Below are 24,075 nucleotides of genomic sequence, written 5' to 3'. Positions count from 1 at the left end.
TCCATTTACAAATCAAATTCCCTGGGTCTCAGAAATGGCTGTCCGTCTGTGGTCTCTGCCCCTAGTGCACTAGTGAGTGTGTGTGTGTGTGTGCTTTCACTGTCACTGGTGGGCTAAATGTGCAAGACACGTTATTGCACAATGACAAATAATTGCACATAAAAAAAATGCAAATAAATAATAACCGCATTATGGCAGCAACAACCCCAATGATATTTTTCAAATAAAAAATTGAGCTTAGACCCCACATTCATACAATATTGGCATTACACAAAAAAAAACAGAATAACAAAAGATATTTTTAGCAGTAGCTTCAGTGTAAAACTAAAGACACCAAACATGACGTAGCTGATGAACTAGAGTGTGTTTATCACACTATTTTTTTAAGCAAAGTGCTGCATTAAATTTGTTGAGAGTTGTGTTTGCAAAATAAATGTGTTGTTAATATAAACTACAAGAATACCAACACAGTAGGAAGTATAGCTTTTCTGTAACTCATCAGTTTCCAAGGAAAAACATGTATCTTCAAAATAAAAGCTTTACAGGAGAAGAGAGATAACCTTAACTTTAAATGGAGGTCACAAATGGAAGTAATTTTGGAGCATTTCTATTGGTCCATTCATCATGAAATGTTCTAACAGTGTGATAGACAGCTGCTGTGTTCAAATGATGTCACTCAACATGAGATACATATTTTCTTTACTGTGACGATATATTAGTGCAACATTTTGCACTACACTTGTTGCTACTAGAGCTCACACTGTGTGTGTGTGTGTGTATGTATGTATGTATGTGTACAGTCAGTATGTGAATAAGAACAGGAGTCTTGGCAAAACGTGTGTTTTCTCTTAGGAAGTGAAATACAACAACGGCAGGAGTCCAACACACATCATTTATCCAGTGTATTCTTATTGTAAACACAGAACCCACACATACACACTCACACACACCTTCACAAACACAGTCAAACGCAGATACTTATGGTGCCGACAGTGAATACACATCAAAAGACGTCAATACACGTCAATAACCCCTCACACCTACTTACTCACACTGCACACAATACACACAAAAATAAGAATCATTGTGCCCTGGTGAACGCACGCTCAACATTTAACAAACAGCACTTGTTTTTACAAAGGGATGCATGTCCTAGCAGAACACTAGAGGTGATTTTACTGAGTTCATGCTGTACCTCAGCTTACCTTTGATCAAATATAGTTAGTAATATCTATGTTAATATATTATATGATAACTTGAATTTAGACTGCATCATATAGAAATGACTGAAAAATCTGTGTAATTCCCTAGTAATTATTTTATAACAATCCTTTGTTTGCTTCATGATGTACACAGACCACAATTTCACAAATCACTGCAACTAGAATGATGCATTCTGGATCAGGGAATAAAACTAATCATAAGATGTTCAATTAAGATTACACCAACTTGCTTAAAGCTGCACATTGTAAATATCAGGGGATTTGGAGACCTCTCTGGTCGAAATGTGTAATTACACGAGACATGGTCGAAAGATTTAAACACGGTTTTGACTTGGTACGGGATATGTTTTCTCAGAATGAATGATTATTATTATCATTTTCATCAGCTTAATTTTGATTTTGGGAATGAATATAAAACACACTATATATTAGCATGTGTATTTTCCTCTATTGTAACCAAAAATATTACATAGTGCAGCTTTAACATGTGCATTAAAATAATTTTACTAAATTATTTTTGTGTGATTCTTCATTGTGAGACATACCGCTTTTTAATGCTACTACATTCTTTAAGTAAGTTACTGAGGACTGCGACTGTGTGTGCATGCATGTGTGTGTGTATGTGCAGACTTTGCACATACTATTGCTTGAAAAAGATCTCAACACTCCTTGCTTTGGGAATAGAAAGATTCACTGCCTACATTCTCTACCGGGTCATAAAGATACATTTTGAAAGCATCAGTGATTACAAGCTTTATTAGCTATTTTCTGTCATTTTCTCTTCAACTACATTTAATATCTATTTCTCAAGAATTCGAATACAGAGCCTAGGAAGGGACGTTATCTAGGGTGGGTAATAATAATCACATGCTATTTACATTGCCTTTTGTTTAATATTATTATACTACTATGTATTATACCTTATGGCTTTGCTTTTATAATACCCATATTAAAAGAAGTGTAAAAGGCTTAGAAAGAAGGCCATTTTCAGTAGTGGTAAGGGAAGCGGCGGTGGGGGTGGGTGGGGATCACCCAGGATGCCCAAGAATGGTGATTTGAAAAAGTTTTATAAAGCATCACTCAATAGAATTTCAGAATTTTGTGCTTTAAAATCCTTTTTTTTATCAGTGCACTGCAGTCTATGTACCTTTCTTAGTTGGTTTGAGTTGCATTACAAGGTGAGGTAGAGGTAACCTACTTCTACAGCAAAATATTACCAAAATCTTACCCCCATTTTAGGAACATAATGCAAATCTAGCTATCATGCACAACCTCTCTGAATAGAAGAAAGCCTACATAAACAAGTAATAGAGAAGGCTTTCAAAAATGTTGGTGCACTAGGAAAAGGGCAGTGGTGTTCAGATACTACAAGAGGCACCCAGAGTCTCTGTAAACTGATTTTGACAATATTGATGACGAAATCCAAGATGACTCTTGAGGCTGGCTTTGCACAGAATCTCTCTCTAAAAAAGTAATGGGTGTGATATCCCATGTAACTTTGTACTTCACTTTGTATTTTAAAAGTGCTTTTTATTTTCAATATTTGGCTAATTGTATTTAACCACCTAGCTAGCTAGCCACAATTAGCTCTGTTTTGGTTGAAGTGATATCATGTGACATGTTAGGCCATCATGTGATAATTACCAGTGTTTTGATTGTTTCTTTGCACTTGTTTTACAAAACTCATATGGTAAATATGGCGGCTAAGCAAGGTGTGAAATACAGAAATACATGGAATACTTATTAACCCTTGTTCCTTTAAAAATAAACTTAAAGGACATGTTCTATGGTGTCTGTTAACACTAAAATTTGCGACAAAAATAAAAGCCTAAATGTGAATTCAGAAAAATAAAATTATTTTAGCCTCTTTTGCCTTTGAAATAGAGAAGTTCTGCTTTAATTTGTTTTAGTGATTTGTTCAGTTATCATGCTCCACTGCACAGCAGCAGTATTTCTCACTCTGTGCTGCTTTAGCTCAATTTTTAAATGCTGGGATGGCACTGCCTAAGTTTAACTCTTAACACAAATCATGCCTTGTTTTCATGTATGATGCTGAGGCATTGGTGTGGTTTGGATATCATAATACGTGTATGTTGTGCTTTATCTAGCTATGCTATGCTAAGAGTAAGCATTAGCAACTTGAATTGTTAATTTATGTTTAACCGATAAAATTTAACACTGGGATCCCCATTTACAAGCGGGTATTTCACACACTGCGCCTATGTATTAAACAAACTTCAAGTGAGTCGCAGGACATGGATATTTTACGATATAGAGGTTCGCCTTGAAAAGCCAGCCTAATTAAATTATTAATAGACCTCTGAAGTCATGTGCTTATGGCAAGTTCTCATTAAAAATGACAGTCACAGACCAATCAGCAACAGTTCTGATCAGGGAGCGCACATACACCACACTGCATCCTTTGGACTAAAACCATTTCCCTTGAAACACTTTTGTTTACTACCAGCTTAAGGCTAGGAACACCACCAAATACCATACTGAAATTGTGAATGTGTTGTTTTAACATTATTAGCCTACCCTGTCATTCGCTGGTGTTACAGAACAGAATTAAAGTGCAGTATTAAAATCACTTTCATGCATGTGGCATGGATAATATATATTGCATTTGATCTATTTCATTTATTGAACAAACATTCTTCTTTACCACGAGGGCAGTTTCCAAAAACGCTATTAATTTTTCCAAATAAAGAAAAGATCCGGACTTGACCTGGAGTTCCTTATACGAACATGCCTTTTACAAAATTACACACAAATTCAGAGGTCTGTGCTTTAAAGAGTGAGAGTGCTGATTTAGGATCAGGTAGTCCTCCAAATAAAATTGCATTCAAATCGACTACAAAGAGTAAAACTAATCCCGCGTTAGCACACCTCCCCCGACTCAATCCACAAGCGTCCAGAGTTTCTCATAGAACATGCTACACAAGTCAGTGAGTCCACAATTATGAACATCAATTTTGAATAAGAACAGGCACCCATAAGTGGTTACTATAACAGAGTCATGCCAGTAAGATTTACAAATGGAAACAACTGTTGGCCTACGTCACTGAAAGTACATAATAATAGGAAATTTCTGCATGAGAATGTTAAGATTGCTGGCCTACTACTATTGAAATTAGCTTGGTGTCAGATTACCCCGAACAGGTCCAGTGTTGTAAGGCTCTGTTCATGTGTTTGGGGAGGAAATCCATGAACAACAGTGTCTTTCTTGGCATAATTTGGACCGGAAATGTCCAGCAGTAGGGAAAAGAAAATGTTCCAGAGTGTTCCTAATGCAGAGAATCACAGAATAGTCCTTGAAAGGTTGCAGTGTTTAGTATTTGGTAATAGTAGGCATTCATCAGATTCCACATAGTTTCGTAGCTTTGTCACTTTTTTTGGGCTCTCTTTTCTATGAATACTAATTTAGCACAATGTGTTATATGTATTATATAGTGATTTCATGTAAATTGCTTATTATAGAGTTAAAATTCTCAGTTTCTATTATAAATTGGGACATGTTTTTTCTTTTTATCTGTGTATTTACTATCATTCTCCAGTGTCTCACTACTGCAATCATGGAATAAGAAAAAAGTATAACGCAGTTAGTTCATTCTCGTAATATTTGCATGCAGTGGCAAATAGGAATGTTGCATCTGTACATCTAGTTTGCATATCGGACGCAGAATTTCTCAGCCTGCATCAAATAGACAATCAATGGAATAGTACCTGTAGTGATACGTTCCTGTGTTGGATGTTTGATGGTAGTAGTGTTAAAAAGTGATGAAATAGTAATAAATCTGGTGAATCTACAGTGAAATATCATCACTGTTTGTTAGTTACGCATTGAGAGTGACACTTATACAGACTAAAGAGGCCCTCTTTCATAATAAGTCAGTGAATTCTTTCTTGTTGTTAGAGAATCCTCGATTGTCAGCGGTGTTAAGGACATCTGGAGAGGGCACATATCGGGTGGCTTTCGACCTCAGGTGGTGGAAGTTTCTTCTTTGCCTGGGGCTGGTCCGCCGTCGCTTGGGGAGGCCGAGTCTAGCTTGGCCTCTGTAGAGATAACCTCAGGGGCTTTTACTGAGCTTTTCTCAGTGTCTGGGGTTTTAGGAGAGGCTAATTTGGATGGTTCAGTGCCTTTTAGATCCAGGGTGGCGCTTGGCTCAAAAGATCCTATATCAGCACTGGACTCCAGGGTTCCATTAGTGGTTGGCTCTGGGTCGATTTGTTGTTTCTGTTTGCCAGGGGTGGGTGACACAGCTGGTTTAGGTTCTGGAGATGGAGACAGGGCAGGCTTGGGATCAGGGGAAGCGATCGTGGCTGCTGGTGTTGGGTCAGAGGTAGATGGTTTGGTTGGTGTGAGATCAGGAGTTGGAGATACTGGGGTTTTTGTTGGAGTGACTGCTGGTTTCGGGTCAGGTGTTGGTGTCACGGCTTTAGGGGTTTCAGGAGTTGGGCTTGGGGGTGGTTTGATTTCAGAAGTGGGTGTTACTTTGATTTCTGCGGGTGGTTTGGCCTCAGGAGTGGAAATCTGTTTGACTTCTGGGGCTGGCTTTGTATCAAGAGTTGGGCTGGCCGCTTCTTTCAAGTTGGGTGTCTTGTCAGGCTTGGGCTCTGGAGATGGACTCAAGCTTGGTTTTGATTCAGGACTCGGCGAGATGGTCGTTTGGGTTTCTGGTGCTGGCGTCACAGTAAGTTTGGGTTCAGGTGCTGGTTCTGGTTTCGGAGTTGGGGGTGCTGGAGCCTTTTTCTCAGATGCTGGCTTTGTCTCAGTGGTAGTATCAGTTGGCTTTGGCTCAGAGGCTTGATTGGCAGTAGGTTTGGTGTCAGCGGTAACAGAGGTGCTGAGAGCATCGGTGTGTGCTGTTGGTGCCTCAGTGTCACTATCCAGGGGGAGACCAGCTGTGTTGAAACCCACTCCAGAGTCACTGGTCTCTAGGTTCTTGTCCTGGATACTTGTATCTTTAGCAGACACTTCCAGACCCTAGACATGATACACACAGCAGCACTTATTTGATTTATGTTTAACTGGCTAAAATGACAAAGATTGTGCATATAAAAGCATTGATAACTTTATGGATTACATTAAACTTAAGCCACAGTTACATTAGACACCAGATGTAAAATTAGCTAAAAAGAAGTCTGCATAGACACTCAATGTAATTAATGTAAATTAATGTAGCACTTTATCCTTTATATCTTTGATGTTTTTACCTGAAATTACTCAAGTGTTTTCAAATTTAATCACTAAAAGAATAAGTTTTATTGCTCAGTATTTGATGGGGAACCCAACAAAATGAGCTAGCACTAAAGCTAACGGCTACAACACTAAACTAATCATTTGTACACAAAATCTTTTTTTCAGTTGAATAAATTTCACCCAATGTGAAATTCAGTATGGGAAACAGATTGGCCCTGAACATTTGTGACACAAGACTGTAATTTCAGTGAATTGCTTTTGAAAACAATGTAATTTCACACAGTTTTTGCTCTCATGTGCTAGCGTGACTGGACCGCATTAGTACAAACTAATGGTAAACAAAAGATTATCAGACCACATACAAACCTTAATGCTGACTTCAGTGCTCTGGGATTTCTCAGTAATATCTTCTTTTTGCGACAAGGCTGGAGCCTCCTCATTATGGCGAGTGTAGGCATCTTGTACCACCTGCAAACACAAAGGGCTTCATTCATTAAAACTTTTGGGAATTTTTGTCTCCCATTCTAAAACTGATGCTTGAAAAAAAGTTGATATAAGGGCAAAGACCTAGTTCTATGAGCTAGAAGGACTTATGGCTCAGAGTGAATGGAAGTGCTGTATGATGTATTCACATTTGGGCCAAAAATACTGCCTTCCAGGTGACGTCTTTTTCAGTAATGCCCATGTTTTCCATACTCAAGTCAAAGTGGAAATATATATTCTCAGACTTCTCAGATATATTGGCATCAAATATTTCAACAAAAACACTGTACAGTTGCACAGCTAAAGACTTGGATTATGGAAGAACTGAATAGAAATTTCACTTGAAAAAGCTACAGTTGGTTTGATGGTGTAATTCTGTTACCTGTCTGAAAGCATCTCCTTCCTCTTTTCCAGCATTCTGAGCAATCTTCTCAATGGCTCTAGCTTTTTCAGCCCTTTTGCGCACTTTCACCAAGCAAGACACCAAGCAAACAAGCAGCAGCACGAAGGTCAAAGCTACCAGAGAAATAACTGCCACAAAGACATTAGGCAGCTGGTATGCTGAGGGGCAGAAAAAGAGAGGAGGATTTTGCCATTAATGAAACAAACCTATACCAGTACTGTTCTTTGTGACTTTATGACTTAGTGACTATTGGAAAATATAATGCAGTTTTACAAGGAACAAACTTCAATATGGAATTTTTTGAAAAATTTTCTTTTAAAAAAATCAACAAAACATGTCGTAGGACCCGAGGCAGCCAAGTCTGTACATGCATCAATAACCATCAGGTCTTTACTCCTGATAAACTGAATCTATCTGGGGTGAGAGATGAAGTGCCCTGAGGCGTCAGATTCAAAGACACTGATTGGCTAAATTTATGTTGCATTTACCAAGCCCAAAATTCCACCCTCTGCAGCAGAGCAGCCAATGGAAACATTGCCCAGTAGCAACATAAATGAAAAGGAAGCACCCTTCTCTCAATATAATATATAATATTATATTATATCATATTAAATGCAGAGAACACATTCCTGTGTGTGCAAGCACAGTGGCCAATAAAGTGATTCTAATTCTATTAAGTTTCTTTACCATGCAACTCCAGATGAACGCTGGACACAGTGAAGCCCTGCAGGTCAGTGACTCGATACACTCCTTCATCGCTGGCCTTCACCTGCTCCAGGACACACATGGAGTCCTCCGCGGTGAATCGGCCCTCCATCTCCAGCTCAGGGGGCAGACTCAACTTGCCCTGGTCCATAATGATCCAGGAGTGGGTAAAGGTACTGGTGTTTGAGTAGGTCACACGGGCAGAGGAGCTGTTTATGTACAGATTGAGTTTAAAAGTGCCCCCATATTGTACGTTGGAAAAGATCTGATGCTCTGAAAAGAGAGATAAAGAAAGAAGAACAGAAGTAGAGAAGGAAAGGTAGATTATTTGGGGTAAACGGTAAAAACCTACTTCAGTACACATAAAGTTTTCCTGTCTTGAAAGGGAATTTCCACTGATTTCAGAGTCAAAGTGGTTGGATGTGAAATGGTTAGTAGTTTCTTTAAAGAGGTGTGGATAGGAACCTGAAATCAAGCTGCTATATATGCTCCTCCAAAACACCCCAAAGTGGCTCAATAATATTTAGATCTGGTGACTGTGCAGGCCATGGGAGATGTTCAACTTCACTTTCATGTTCATCAAACCAATCTTTCACCAGTCTTGCTGTGTGTATTGGTGCATTGTCGTCCTGATACACGGCACCGCCTTCAGGACACAATGTTTGAACCATTGGATGCACATGGTCTTACTGGTGCAATGTGCAGTTAATGAAGATTGGCCACCAGGCTGCTCCAGTTTAGCCATGAAACCTCCCACACTACAATGACAGGTGTTTCAGTTTCATTGTCCAACCCCTGTATCTATTGGATGAGTTGGATTGGTGTTATTAACCCAAATCTGATGAATCAATATCAGTACTGAATCTAACTAATCCTGCGTGAATGCCATCGAATCCTCACAGCAATTTTCTAACATCTAGTGTAAATGATTCCCAAAAAGTAGAAGCTGTTACTGCACCAGTGAAAGACAAGCTACCTATTGATATTCTTTATTAATGTCAAAAGAAATGTTGGATTAGGTGCAATCCAATAACTTTTTGCCAATGTGGTGCACCCCTTCGCTGTGAATGTGTTTTTAAAATGACTCTCTCACCACTCGGAAAAGATCAAGCCCAGACAAACCACGTCTTAATGACGTAGAGGTTTAATGGGGAGAACTTTTCCCCTATAGAATGATGTCATAGATCAGACACAGGTATCGAAGCCAGGAGGAGAAATAGATGAACAAGAGGAAATGAGAGAATGAAGATGCCGAATAGAGAAATGGCATGAATATTTCATTACATGGAGAGTGCAGGCAACGAAGGAGGAACTCAGAATACCTTTCTCTCTCTCTCTCTCTCTCTCTCTCTCTCTCTCTCTCTATTATTCAATATCTAACTGCCATCACATAACACTGCCTCAGTTCTTTTATATTCTTCTGTTTATCTGTTCCATTGTCCTCTCTTATTGCACTGGCCAGATATTCATTATCCACTCTTAAATGTGTTTGCCTCCTTCCCTCTCCTCTTCCAATGAAATGTCTGTGACATGCTTTAGTCAAAATACCACAAGGATCATACACCAGAGCACCCTTCTCCCTCTTATCTACACATATGTGTTTTAGCACTTGTTCCTTTATATGAGAATGAGCCACAGCTCGGTTCAGCACGAGAGCCCAGGAATGGGAAGCGAGGAACAGAAGGGTCTTGTTTTTAGCTGTTTTTGCTTGGTTCTCTTTCTTACTAGTACTCTTTTTTAACTTAGTTCTTGTGCTCTCACATAAACTCGGGTCCAGCGCTGTGATTGGAGAGACTCAGACGGGGAGGTGGAACGATTCTAAAGTTATAATTACGTTACGTACATTATACAAGCAAATGTTTCTGGACGCCCTTTCGTCCAACATGTTTTCCCGTCATAAATTCAGCCGCAGAAACGGCCTCTGCTCCTCTGAGAAGGCTTTAGACTTCGTGCTTGATTCGTTCTGGATCACAGCTCATCCCAAAGCTATTGAACAGAGCTCCATCTCTTCAGAGAACACAGTTCCACTTCTCCGCAATCCATTGCCAGAGGGCTTTAAACCACTTTAGCTGACATTAAACGTCAGCCATGGTGTCATTGGGGTCAAAGGCAGCTAGTCGAAAGCATGCCTGTTTCATTCCATGCTTTTCTATGGAGATTATACAAGCTGTGTATAATCACACGTCTGAAAATCTGTTTCCACAGGGGGTTCATCTTAAAGCAGGTGTGTTCACTAGTTTTAAGGGATGTCTACAAATCTTAAGATGTGATCGCAAACAGCATTTAATCCATAACCAAGTGTGAAATAATTGTTGATCTAATCAATATCTACATTTATTTTTCAAATATTTTGCAAGGATTTAATTTTTATAAAGATATTATGAGTACATTTGCTTGTGTAAGTCATTTTATTGAGATCGATCGAGAGAGAGAGAGAGAGAGAGAGAGAGAGCGAGAGAGAGAGATTGAGATAGAGACAGAGAGAGAGAGAGAGAGAGAGAAAGAGAGAGAGAGAGAGACAGAGATAGAGAAGAGAGAGAGAGCAAGAGAGAGAGAGAGAGAGAGAGAGAGAGAGACAGACAGACAGATGGAGAGAGAGAAAGACAGAGTGAGAGAGAGAGAGATAGAGAGAGAGAGAGACAGACAGAGAGTGAGAGAGATAGAGAGAGAGATAGAGAGAGCGAGCGAGAGAGAGAGAGAGAGAGAGAGATAGAGAGAGCGAGTGAGAGAGAGAGAAAGACAAAGAGTGAGAGAGAGATAGAGAGAAAGACAGAGTGAGAGAGAGAGAGAGAGAGAGAGAGATAGAGAGAGAGAGACAGACAGAGAGTGAGAGAGATAGAGAGAGAGATAGAGAGAGCGAGAGAGAGAGAGAGAGAGAGAGAGAGAGAACACTCTGATGGATCTGTTGGTGGAATAAGTCTCTTTCTCTGGATGAAGCCTTTAAAATTTAAAATTGTCTGGAAAACCTTCCCATTTTTAAAACATATTCTTAATTGTTTCTATTTTTTCAGTTTCTATCAGAATAGTCACAGCACTGAGAATTGAATTGTTTTAAAAGTCTCATACTATTCTTTCTCATAAAATTAATGAATAGATACAGAATATACACTGCTTAGGTTTAAGATGATTTCACTTAATGAGATATTTGTTTTGTTTTTGGTGCAGATCCCACACTAAAATACAGAGCACACACTTTTATGAAGTTGATTGCCTCTAAATTCCTAGGCTGTAGATAACACAAGCTGGGTCCTTCAAAGACTCCCAAATAGGACCCAGCAGCTCCCTGCTGTACCGTGGTGTAGGCTTCGAGACGCAGCTGTGGTTCCTCACCGTTCACATTAAGGCAGATTTTCTCTCTGACTTTCTGGGTGCTGTCTGAGATAGTGTAACTGCCCTCGTCAGCCCCTGTGACGCCGCGGAGGACCAGGACACCATCGCTGACGCTGAGCCGAGTCTCGTAGCCGGTCTGGTAGCTTCCGTCAATCTTCAGCAGCTCCACAGGAGGATGAGACGTCTGATTGGCCTCCACTGCCTTGGGCCGAAAGCCCACCGTCACAGAGCCACTGACCTCCTTCACGGACACACGGAAATCTTTCCCGTACATCACGTTACTCTCACTCCTGCAATCTAGGTAGGCGAAACATTAATAACATAGATTATAAACAAACACATATATATCAAAGTACTCACACGCAGTACAAAAGACAGAGAGAAAGAAAGATAAAGGATGGTCGAAAGTAAAAGGAAAGGACAAAAAGAACAAAGAAAGAATTCTAAAATAAATGAATCAATTAATTAAAAATGGAAAGACAATGAAGACAAAAATAAAAAGAATGTAAATAACAATAAAAAGAGATGAAGAAAGAAGTGAAAAGGAAGTAAAAAACTAAAATAACGGATAAAGTGAAAGAATTCATACGTATGGAAACAAAGAAAAAAAAGAAGGAAAAGAAAAGTAAAGAAAAGAAAAGAAAAGAAAAGAAAAGGGGGAAAAGGAAGGAAATGAGATCGTCAAAGAAATTAAAACATAGAAAAGGGTCGAAAATTATAGAGAATAAAAAAAGTAGAGTGACAAAAACATAAAAAGAACAAAATTAGATAAAAAAGAAAGAATATTATAGTGTCGCATTCCAAAGAATGAGTCAAAGAAAAAGGAAAAATGGAAAGAAAGAAAGGAAAGATGAGGAGAGAATAAAAACCTGAAAAAGAATGAAAGTTAAAACAGAAAATGTAAAACAATTAAATGGAAATCTACACTAAAAGGAAGAGAAAAAGAGAATGACAAGTGTGAGGGGGAGTAAGAGAAGGAGAGAAAGAGATGGATGGTAAAATAGTGGAAGGCAGCATGGTTGATCTGACAGAGCAGTTATTAATGTAGTGTATCATTACTCCCCCAGTCATTAACTTCCTGAACCCTGTAATAACGAGGACTATTCAGGGCTCTAGCTGGATCCAAGTGAGATCCATTTTAAAGGAGAAAAACTCTTTTTTTACCTTCAGAAAACTAGCAAACTATATTTATTTCATATTTCAGCATTTTTTAAATATACTCCAGTTCACATTGCTTTGTATGCCCTGAATGAACCAGTCAACTGTCCATAGAGAGGGTCCCCAACATGAACTTTAATCTGTATACTAGATCTAGGTCTAGATCTCTGTGTGTGTGTGTGTGAGAGAGAGAGAGAGAGAGAGAGAGAGAGAGAGAGAGAGAGAGAGACAGAGAGAGAACTGAACATTTGTGTCCATAGGGGGCGCACTAAGTAACTAAATGTATAAATTATAAAGGATGTGGGCAAAAAAGAGGTATGTATGAGTATGGGATCATTTAAGATTGAGGTTGAAATGGATCAGAACCTCTGACAATGAGTTTCAAGCTCTTGATATCTTCAGAGTCCTTGGCTGATTTGATGATGTAGAGTCCCTCGTCACTCTCTCCGACATTTTGCAGGATTAAAAGACTCAAATTCTTGTTCAGAGTTACCCGAGGGTTTATCAATTTGCCCGGCTCAACCATCTTCACCTCTCGACCCGCCGGGCCCACTGCTGGCTTAAAGATCACATCTACCTCATCTGTGGACAACTGGATCTGGTAATGCTCACCCAAAAACACGGTCTTTTCTTCTGTGGAAAAAGAGACGACGAGAGAGAGAGAGGGAGAGAGAGTGTGTTAAATAGAGGGATATCTTGGGTTTATATCAAATAAATCATTGAATTGTGAGAGGATTTGGGATAATAATGCTTGGATGGAGAGCTTACCAGTCACAGTCTTGGACAATGCTGGTCGGCATCAAGGTGAAAGAGATAAAGTCAGTTAATAAACCCAGTGAGAACAAAGGTTTAAAATACGTGAAATGGATTACTTATGGGGAGTCAGAGTCAGATTGAAAAGGATTTTCACATCCTAACCTCCCTCAAATGTTTCTGCAGTACACTAAAAAATGCCTGTAAATATTACGGTGAAAAACTGTAAAACCACAGTAAATGACTGTAAATTCTAAAAAGGTAGAACATAGTTTCTGTAACAGTGAAATACCGTAAATACGTTTAAAAGACTCATTTTCACATCTCTACTGTAAACAATACAAAACTTATAAAAGTGTCCAATGACTGGGAGAAGCTGAGACTAATCAGGGAGCTCCCAGCATGCCTTGCTGCTCTGTGATTTTTTAGAGTTTCTTTGTGTCCGAGAATCTTTGAGACTTTTGTGTTGCATTGGGGTGGTTATTCTGTGCATTTGTGTTTCTGAGCATGTCGTGATGAGATGTGTGTTGGTCAGGACAGTTCACCATCGGCCTGTGTTCCGAGTGCTGGAGTGTGCCACATTTCTTTACTGCTTCAGGAAATACCTCATTTTAAGGGCTGAATATAGGTTGTGGAATGTCTATGTCTAAATATGGCTACATCTCCGTCTATGTTTTTTCATTTGTCACACTATTTACGTGTTAATTTTATGGCGAGACAATGTTTCTTTGTTATTTTTATGTAAATATTATGTTTTTTACAGTGTATATCTGTTTTTTAACAGAAAAGTACTGTAAACAAAACAGCTATTGGATGTAAAATTTACAATGGCCAAAAATAATACTGTAATTTTATATACATTTTGATCATATATTTTCTTACGGTGAAAGTTTGGCAACCACAGCGGCCATTTTTTTTACTGTAAATTCTATGAATTTTTTTTTTACAATTTGCTTAGCCTGATGTAACAATGAGATTCTCCCTATTACAGGTCAGTGAAGCATCACAATTACTTTGAAGCTGTCATTTTAAGGTAAAAAATACCACTGAGGTTCCTTTACCCATGTTTTTCCCTTTGACAGATGTAATGTTAAGAATAAATCAGTGATATTCAAGTTACATGTAAGCGGTTGTAATCTTGTGGCTGATCAGTGTCTGTAGCTGAGATTGGATCATGAATGTGCCTTAACTTTTGCACCATGCTCCTTATTCTATAATTAGAACTCACCCAAGCCCAGCAGCACGCTGAAGGCCACAACTCTGAGACCGTCCATCACAGCCCTGAAAAAAGAAAAGGATTTGGTTGGATTTGGTTCATCGCAATGAGGAAAACTCTACCCTCATAAAACTGCAGCGGTAGCATCCATTTATATGGATACACCTTAATAAAATGGGAATGGTTGGTGATATTAACTTCCTGTTTGTGGCACATTAGTATATGGGACGGGGGAAACTTTTCAAGATGGGTGGAGACCATGGCGGTCATTTTGAAGATGGCAATTTTGGATCCAACTTTTGTTTTTTAAATGGGAAGAGGGTCATGTGACACATCAAACTTATTGGGAATTCCACAAGAAAAGCAATGGTGTGCTTGGTTTTAACGTAACTTTATTCTTTCATGAGTTATTTACAAGTTTCTGGCCACTTATAAAATGTGTTCAAAGTGCTGCCCATTGTGTTGGATTGTCAATGCAACCCTCTTCTCCCACTCTTCACACACTGATAGCAACACCGCAGGAGAAATGCTAGCACAGGCTTCCAGTGTCCAGTATTAAAAATAGCTGAATTTACTGTCAACAAATATTTGTAATATAACATAACTAACACCTGGGAATTAGATATTTAATATATGAGACTAACCTAATAAGTAATTTCCACATTTTATAAATTCATAACAACACCATATTCAAAAATCTCCAAAATAATTTCCATTTTATCATATTTTACATAGATAAATATATAATAAAATAATAATAATAAAATGTGTGAGTGTGTGTCGCCCTGTGAAGGACTGGCGCCCCCTCCAGGGTGTGTTCCTGCCTTGTGCCCAGTGATTCCGGGACCTTCCTCCGTGACCTTGAGCTGGATAAGCAGTTACAGACAATGAAGGAATGAATGAATATATAATAATAAGTAAACATAAACATGCTATCGTTATGCACTATGTACAACTGAACTGTGCCTCCACATTTAACCCATCCGTGGTAATGAATACACACAAACACATTTGTGCACTAGGGGCACAGAGCACACACCCGGTTTGGCAATCAGCGACAGGCAGGTGGTAAAATCGCGTGCTTTGCCACTCTTCAGCCCCCCGTTTTTACTGCCAATGAAGGGGGAAACGGTGACCGTCCAGTCCCAAACCCAATTGTTAGGCCATGCATTATTATATTATTAGCTTTCCTTAATTAAATTGAAGGGATATCACCAGCAGGGCTCCATAATACACTTGTTTTAACAGACTCTAAGCCACCCCCACCCTGATACATTAATGTCAGTGGATGTTTGATCCCTTTTGGAATGGTTCAGACGGCTGGATCTTGCTTGCAGTGGAAATACTGACAGAATTAACGGATTCACCTCAGGGCAGTGTTGCTGAATTAACTCCTTACAGACTCATTACAGCATCCCTGCAATTATGGGAGTGAAGGTTTGACTCGTGTACTGCTGTTCTCAGCGTAATCATTGATCGTCCATCTCTGCCAGACCCATGAATTAAAGGAGAAAGACTGACTTCTTATCCGTTGATTAGAGTTTTTGTGGTTGTAGTAATCACTCTAATAGGTCCTCTCCAGGGGTTTTATGGAAAATATGTCACTTTTATGGGACATTTGTAACAAGTATTTGCCATTTTAAACTCTCTATAGAAACTATGGTTATATGCAGAGGTTTGGACCCCACTGGCAATATTACTGATTTTTTTTTACTTTTCTAAATAAGGTCCTAAAATGCATTCTGTAAAATAACAACTTCCTATTTACACTCACCCAGACTGCTGCAAAACTCAGTATGCAGTTATGTCTCAGGCAGATATGTAAATTATTAAAAGTGTGGTCTGATTAGACACTGGGTCTTGCCAAAAGAGTAAAAGTGCTTCCCCCGCTGCTACTTTTGGGTAGTGTACCTCTTGGTAAGATGTGTTGTGAGCAGGATAATGCTCATTCACATGCAGCAAGAGTTTCCAAGAAATATTTCCACCAAATTGCAACACTTCTTTGGCCTGCCCAGTTACCAAATTTATCCGTAATCAAGAATTTTGCTAGTACAGACCACGCCCGTAGAGGCTGAAACCGGGAGGTGAACTCAGAAGTCTTTGGGGAGGAGTAAAGTGTGGCTTATGAATGCGTATGAAGCCGAACCCCCCGTTGGATAAATGAATATGAGAAAAGGGTGGAGACGGGGTGGAGGTGGGAGCAAGTTTTAAAACAGCAGGCTTGGTGGGTTTGATAACGCCTGAACATGGCTCCGAATATGGGGATCAGCAGGAGTAACTCAGCGCAGAGGAGTGAGCTGACGTAGTGAAGCAGTCGAGTCAAGATCCGTGTCCTGAACTAAATGAAGCGAGTTTGTCAGACATGGAAATGACGTGAATTGGCGGGGTATATATAGGGCTGAGAGAAGGTGTTTGGGTGTGGTCCTACTCCCAAAATTATGTTATTACATAACTTCCATTACGAGACCAGCTGGAACACCAGCTTCTGCAACCTAAGAGTGTGCAGGATCTACAGGCCCAGCTGCAATGTCTGTGGACAAATGTGCTACTGGATCCCACAGAGAATTTTTACACCTCTGTGCTCAGCCGTATCTCATGTTGTATCCAGGCTAGAGGCGGCCCAACAGGGTACAGAGCCTACGCTTCCGTTTTCCTACCAGGCATTGAGCGGTGGATCAGTGGAGCAGCATTCTCCGAGAGATGGAGATCCATCCAATATCTTTGAGATGATTCGGATTGGTGTGATACAGAACTAATCACCCAACATAAGCTATAAAAGCAGAGCCAACAATTTCTCCTCTGAGCTCATTCTCTTAGTCAGGCTCACTATCGTAACCCAGCAGAAGCAGAAGCAAGGCCTACACACTTCACACTTAAAAACTTGAAATCCTGCGTTGTAAAATATTCCCTAACGTGCAGCCAAGTCCTCCACTGTGCTCAGCATGACTCCATATTAGTTTTAAGCTTCCATATCTAATATCCTCAGATGTACAGCCAAGAAAAGGAACACACAAGCAATTTCCCCCCTCTGCATGGGAACATCTTTCCTTTTTTAGATGCGAAGGAACTCACAGAACTGACTTTTAACTTGTTACTCCTCATACACACATTTAATAATCCCACTACAGCGATGCTAATTCTCACATAGTGCTCCATAAGAAGGCGCTGTCCTTCTGTGTTGTTTTTTTAAATCAACCTTTTCTTCACAAGAATTTATTTTCCTCAATCTCCTTAAAAACCTGTTATTAACATAAAAAAAAAATCCTTGTATCGATGACATGGAGACATTCATTCATTCCTGGAATCACTGGGCGCAAGGCAGGAACACACCCTGGAGGGGGCGCCAGTCCTTCACAGGGCGACACACACTCACACATTCACTCAAGGCAAGTATAAATTGTTTTAATTAATTTGATATTATTTTGTTTTTCCCCAATTGAGTTGTTGCCAGTTACCAACCGTTTGCTGAGAACCCCCCAGTCACACAGAACGCTTACCAACTTGGGACAGTGGGGGTAAGCACCTGCGCCCTCTGAAACTACTAGTGCTTCTTTTCAAATTGCTGCTAATACATTGCCAGTGGACTGTTTGACATGCTTGGAGGAGAATGCTAAGTGTCAAGATCTTTAATGCCAGCTAACAGACCTCCACACTTGTTAACACTGTACTTGTGAAGCGGGATGAAGTAGGGCCATCTGACTCACTGAGAAAATGAGGCCAGTTGTGCTCCCTAGGACTCCTAGGCGGATGACTGAGGCATCACCAGGGATTGAACCAACAACCTCCTGACAGAAGGGCCAAGGCTTGATGTTTTTTTCTTTAATGTCACACTACTGCTTTTTTTGTTTTTAATTCCAAACATTCAAACTTATTTTGATGCATATTTTGACACTGCATTTCTTCATCAGCATTCATCCCTACCTCCAGCTCATTCCAAAGCTACTGACAGGGTCAGCCATCACTCCAGGGAACTGACTGCTGGAGGGCTTTATACTCCTCTAGCTGACATCTGGCATTGGGCATGGTAACCTTCAACTCATGTACAACCCCAGAGAAAAGCGTGTGGTTTTCTTGTGACAACAACAGTGTATTTATGTTATTTTTCTTTCTATCTTGTATCTTGTATCTATGTAAAACACACACTATCTCTTTTGCTCTCAGACATTAGATACACACATTAATTTCCCTGTGCCTTGAGTCAAAACCTTCCATTTGTTTCCACAGCCACTTGCACTTCTACATCTTGTCCACCTTTCATGCCTCAGTCCAGCTTACATAATGCTGAGACATCCCATAATAGTGTAAGGACATGGTTACACCCTCCCCTAAAACAAACACACACACACACACACACACACACACACACACACACACACACACACACACACACAGTGCTCTAGCTCTTTCCCAATAACACACAGCATTTATAAAACATGAACCAGCAGCAAGGCACAGAGAGCAGAGGTGATTTTAACGTCATACAAGTGAAACACACAGGCCACTTTCCTCCATCATCACATAAGCCCTTTCTCTGTAGATTACAGAGCAGAACCACGGGCAAGAAAACACAACGGCCAGAGACAGTGGGATGGGAAATTACACTTAAAGAAGCAACCTGGCCTGAAACTAGTGTTTAATAAACAGTGTTTTACCGTGTTCTGTAGCACAGCGCTGTCTCCCTCACCCTGAGTACACTTTTATTTATAGAATTTAAAATCCAGTTTGTGTTTTCATCTTTCAATAATCTCAGAACCACTGGAAACATCTCCACAGTGTATCCTTGTATCTAGGACATGGAGACATTCATTCATTCATTCATTGGCTGTAACCACTTATTCAAATCAGGGTCGTGGTGAGTCAGGAGCCTAACCGGCTTCACTGGGCGTAAAGCGGAAACACACACACTGGAGGAGTCGCTGGTCCTTCACAGGGCGACACACACTCACACCTATGGACAATTTTGAGTCGCCAATCCAACTACCGACGTGTGTTTTTGAACCGTGGGAGGAAACCCATGAGAACACGGTGAGAACACACCAAAATGATGTCAATATTATTGCGAACGATACAATATGGCACAGCCCTATTGCGGAGGCCTGAGTGCAGATAGAAGTGGGGACTAATTGTGTATGGCACATGATGAATGAACACAAATAGGTGAAGAGGTATTTCTAATTCATTAATTTATTCATTCATTCTCTGTTATCTCTTATCCAGTTCAGGGTCGCGGGGGGTGCAGAGCCTACCTGGAATCATTGGGCGCAAGGCAGGAATACACCCTGGAGGGGGCGCCAGTCTTTCACAGAGCAACACACACACACACACACATTCACTCACACCTACGGACACTTTCGAGTCACCAATCCACCTACCAACGTGTGTTTTTGGACTGTGGGAGGAAACCGGAGCACCCAGAGGAAACCCACGCAGACACAGGGAGAACACACCACACTCCTCACAGACAGTCACCCAGAGGAAACCCACACAGACACAGGGAGAACACACCACACTCCTCACAGACAGTCACCCGGAGGAAACCCACGCAGACACAGAGAGAACACACCACACTCCTCACAGACAGTCACCCGGAAGAAACCCACGCAGACACAGAGAGAACACACCACACTCCTCACAGACAGTCACCCGGAGGGAACCCACAGGGACACAGGGAGAACACACCACACTTCTCACAGACAGTCACCCGGAGGAAACCCACGCGGACACAGGGAGAACACACCACACTCCCCACAGACAGTCACCTGGAGGAAACCCACGCAGACACAGGGAGAACACACCACACTCCTCACAGACAGTCACCTGGAGGAAACCCACGCAGACAGAGGGAGAACACACCACACTCCTCACAGACAGTCACCCGGAGGAAACCCACACGGACACAGGGAGAACACACCACACTCCTCACAGACAGTCACCCGGAGGAAACCCACGCGGACACAGGGAGAACACACCACACTCCTCACAGACAGTCACCCAGAGGAAACCCACGCAGACACAGGGAGAACACACCACACTCCTCACAGACAGTCACCCAAAGGAAACCCTTGCAGACACAGAGAGAACACACCACACTCCTCACAGACAGTCACCCGGAGGAAACCCACGCAGACACAGAGAGAACACACCACAGTCCTCACAGACAGTCACCCGGAGGAAACCCACGCAGACACAGAGAGAACACACCACACTCCTCACAGACAGTCACCCGGAGGAAACCCACACAGACACAGGGAGAACACACCACACTCCTCACAGACAGTCACCCGGAGGAAACCCACGCAGACACAGGGAGAACACACCACACTCCTCACAGACAGTCACCCGGAGTAGGAATCGAACCCACAAACACCAGGTCCCTGGAGCTGTGTGACTGCGACACCTACCTGCTGCGCCACCGTGCCGCCTATTTCTAATTTACTTATTAGAACAAATATAAAGAACTTCACAAATAAAATTAATTTCCAAGTTATTTTAGATCGTTCGTATTACTACCAACATCATCACATTTTTACAGATTGTGACGAGCATTTGTTAGTGATTGTAAATAACAAGAAAAAAAAGAAAACCCCAAACAACAACCACAGATACAGAGCTACAAGGTTTTCTCCTGAAACTGACATTATGTAGAGGTTAAATATAGACATAATATTCAGCATGAAAAAATTTAAAAATATATTCAAAGAGCACTTTTTTCTTCAGTTTGCCCCAAACAAAGTTATAGCTCTTTCTCCCAGCATTAAGATATATCCTCAGAAATAGTGTTACTAGTCTTTAAACTGGAAAATCTCACTCTGGAGACTACTTCTGCACTGCCATAAGAGGTGAGCAATGTTCACAACAGACGTAGCAACGGTTATATTATTTTATTTTGGCTGCAGTGCACATTTTATATGTGATGAGATATGTTTCCTATTCCACTCATGTCACACTAGACACGACTAGTCCCAAGGGAAATGACACATTTTCAATGTAACCCTTTTTAATGCTGCAGGATATGGACAAGAAATGCAATTGCTATCTTGTTTTTTAATCATTTATAACGTTAAATGCTGAAGTATTTCAACCAAAATAATTTTGTTCTTCAAAATAATCTCAGTTCTTAAGTAAAAACCTTCTGTAATTCTGTGACATCAGTAACGCACAGATAATTATCACAATAACAACTAAGAAGCAATATCTTGTGCCGCCCTTGTTCTTTGACGTCAGCAGGTAGGCAGACTGGGTGTGACATGCACAGAAACTGCACCGACTGAGCACAAGCTGATGCACTCCTGCATCCTCCTGGGTTGCCAGGTTTACCCACCAATATCCCACCAACCTGGGCTAGTTTAAAAAAAGTGGTCCATCTTTGGGATTTTTCTCTGAATGTACCATTGCCTGCAGAAAGGTTGTATAATCTGCTCCTATGCAGTAGACATTGAAACCCAATGTGTAATCAATGTATATTGATTGGGATGATAAATAACTTACAGAACAATAGCAGTTATACAATTAATTCTGAGACACAGTAACTTGTTTATTTAACACGAATAGATAAATACAATGAATATATTACACAAGCAGCTCATACAAATGTGTGGATTTATTTTCAATAATGTATACAAATGTTAAATGTATATTAGCAGTCAACTCTATTGTCTCACAAATCAATGACAATCCAAAAACTCATCTGTTTCTCAACATGAGATATTTAAATATGTTAGGTTTGCACTTTCACATTCATTGAAGGCATATCTATGAATATAATCGCTGTCCCATTAAAAATATGCACATCCCAAAATAGTACCTTTACTGTGTTCAAATGATGTCATAATTAAATATCAACAAAAATTGAGATACATGTTTTAATTGGACGGTGACGATATGCAACTAGTCCCCATTTGTGTCTCCACTCACCCCACCACCCTGGAAGGTTAAATTGATTTTTCCTTAGGTTTATCAGGTAAAAAAAACCTTCATTGGAGCATTGCAGTCTCAAAGTGGAAATGCTCAGCCAATGCCTTAAGTGATTATTATATTAAATTTTTATACATTTTTAAAATATATTAACAACACCACAGAATTTGAAACCAAGATTTAAACATTTTTGAAGAGACTAACCCTAGAGAGAGTATTTAAGAAAAAAAAACGATGAGGATTATCGCTGAATCTGGCAACCCTGAGTGAGGCGAGTCTATTGATATGCACGGGCTGTGGTGCTGTGTATGTGATTTTTTTTCTCTCTCTCTCGCTTTCTTTTTTTTTCTCGCCAGAACAAGAACAAATCCTCCCCGTCTGAGAAATATTCGCCCAGTCTACACATTTCTTAACTGAGACACAATGGAGAATCGACCCACGCGCGCGAGCCAGCGCTTTATATGGTACACAACTGACGTCATGGCAGGCGCTAATGTGTTAAATTAGGACTAAAAGCGCCGCTCTCGTGCTGTACATTCTCAGTTCAGTTATAATTCTAAGACACGGTGCTGGGTTTGAGGTGTCTGCGCTACGTGTGCAGACTGCGCATTTAACGTTGGCGCAAATGAACCGGCAAATGCCGGCACGCGCTTCACGTTTTCTTCCAAATGCAGCCAAAGTGTCGCATCTGTGCAGAGTCTACATTGCAGTTCCAAAAAGGGCATGTTTTAAACCCCCAAACCGACACCAAACCCAGTCTGTCCGCTCTGGAAAATTACCAGACAACCCAAAAAAACCTGCAGAATTTAACCCCTCGTGCGCCGGAAAAAAAGAACCGTAAAATATTTTATTAAAAAAAATAGCCGCCAGCCTTTCCCTCTGAAACCCGGCTTTTCTTACCGTAACACACCTCGAAGCCTTGCACTAACGGAAGAGGCAAATGAATGAATGAAGTGTTCCGCTATTTCTCCTCCTCCTCCTCCTCTTCCTCCACCTCTCCTCTTCTCTATCTTTCTCCCGCGAAACTGAAGCTGCTCTTTTGGAAGACGTTCAGCATGCGCCGTCTGAACCCTCTCGGAGGCGCTCGGCTGGAGTCGGTAAAACCCGGAGCTCAGGGCTTGGACGGTTTATTGGAGGAACTAAAAATCGAAATGTGATTTCGCAGCTGAGCTTAATGGAAAAATTCAATATTGAGTCTGTTAATTGACCAACTACAAATGACGCTCCAGGGGGCATTAAAAAATTGGAAAATTAACAAGCAATTGATTTTGTAAATATAAATATAATTCATATTTCACTGTACAATGAAATGTGTCTTCTGTGTTAAACCCATCTATACACACACACACACACACACACAGAGAGTGTGGCTGGCAGCCATCCCCATGGGAGCAGTTGGTTGTTAGATGCCTTGCTCAAGGGCAATTCAGCCATGGATGGAGGGAGCTTCCTTCACTTCCTCACAATTTCCTGTAGATTGTGGGGATTGGGCTAGTGACCTTCCAATCCCAAGTGTGCTTCTCTAATATTTAGGCCATGAAAAGGTGCATCTCTGCATGAAAGTATGACACTAAATTAATCCATTATGCAGAATGTATTACGTAATTAAGTAATAAATTAAAAGGAATTAAAAGATAAATTGGTAACTAATTCCACTGGTTAGACTCCAGATAGACAGGTTCCACTA

The 24,075-nt window shown here is 40.6% G+C and overlaps 1 protein-coding gene across 3 annotated transcripts; it reads right to left on the bottom strand.

Annotated features, from left to right (window-relative positions):
• Positions 1-606: 606 nt before the first annotated feature.
• On the bottom strand, positions 607-23,414 carry si:dkeyp-77h1.4 (uncharacterized). 3 transcript variants are annotated; one of them, XM_066682202.1, is made up of 9 exons: positions 23,289-23,414; positions 14,487-14,539; positions 13,274-13,294; positions 12,872-13,138; positions 11,348-11,644; positions 8,000-8,290; positions 7,292-7,470; positions 6,793-6,894; positions 607-6,210 (listed from the first exon to the last, which is right to left on the bottom strand). In XM_066682202.1, exons 2-9 carry the CDS (start codon positions 14,530-14,532, stop codon positions 5,206-5,208), a joined length of 2,208 nt encoding a protein of 735 aa, XP_066538299.1. In that variant the 5' UTR covers positions 14,533-14,539; positions 23,289-23,414; the 3' UTR covers positions 607-5,205. The 3 variants fall into 3 exon arrangements, with proteins under 3 accessions (XP_066538299.1, XP_066538301.1, XP_066538300.1); XM_066682204.1 differs by having other exon boundaries at positions 12,872-13,135; XM_066682203.1 differs by having other exon boundaries at positions 23,299-23,342.
• Positions 23,415-24,075: the final 661 nt, after the last annotated feature.

Source organism: Hoplias malabaricus, chromosome 10 (genome assembly GCF_029633855.1).
Source record: "Hoplias malabaricus isolate fHopMal1 chromosome 10, fHopMal1.hap1, whole genome shotgun sequence".
Taxonomy (NCBI): Eukaryota; Metazoa; Chordata; class Actinopteri; order Characiformes; family Erythrinidae; genus Hoplias; species Hoplias malabaricus.
The sequence above is the reverse complement of the archived record's forward strand: the minus strand, read 5'-3'. Positions and strand labels throughout refer to the sequence as shown.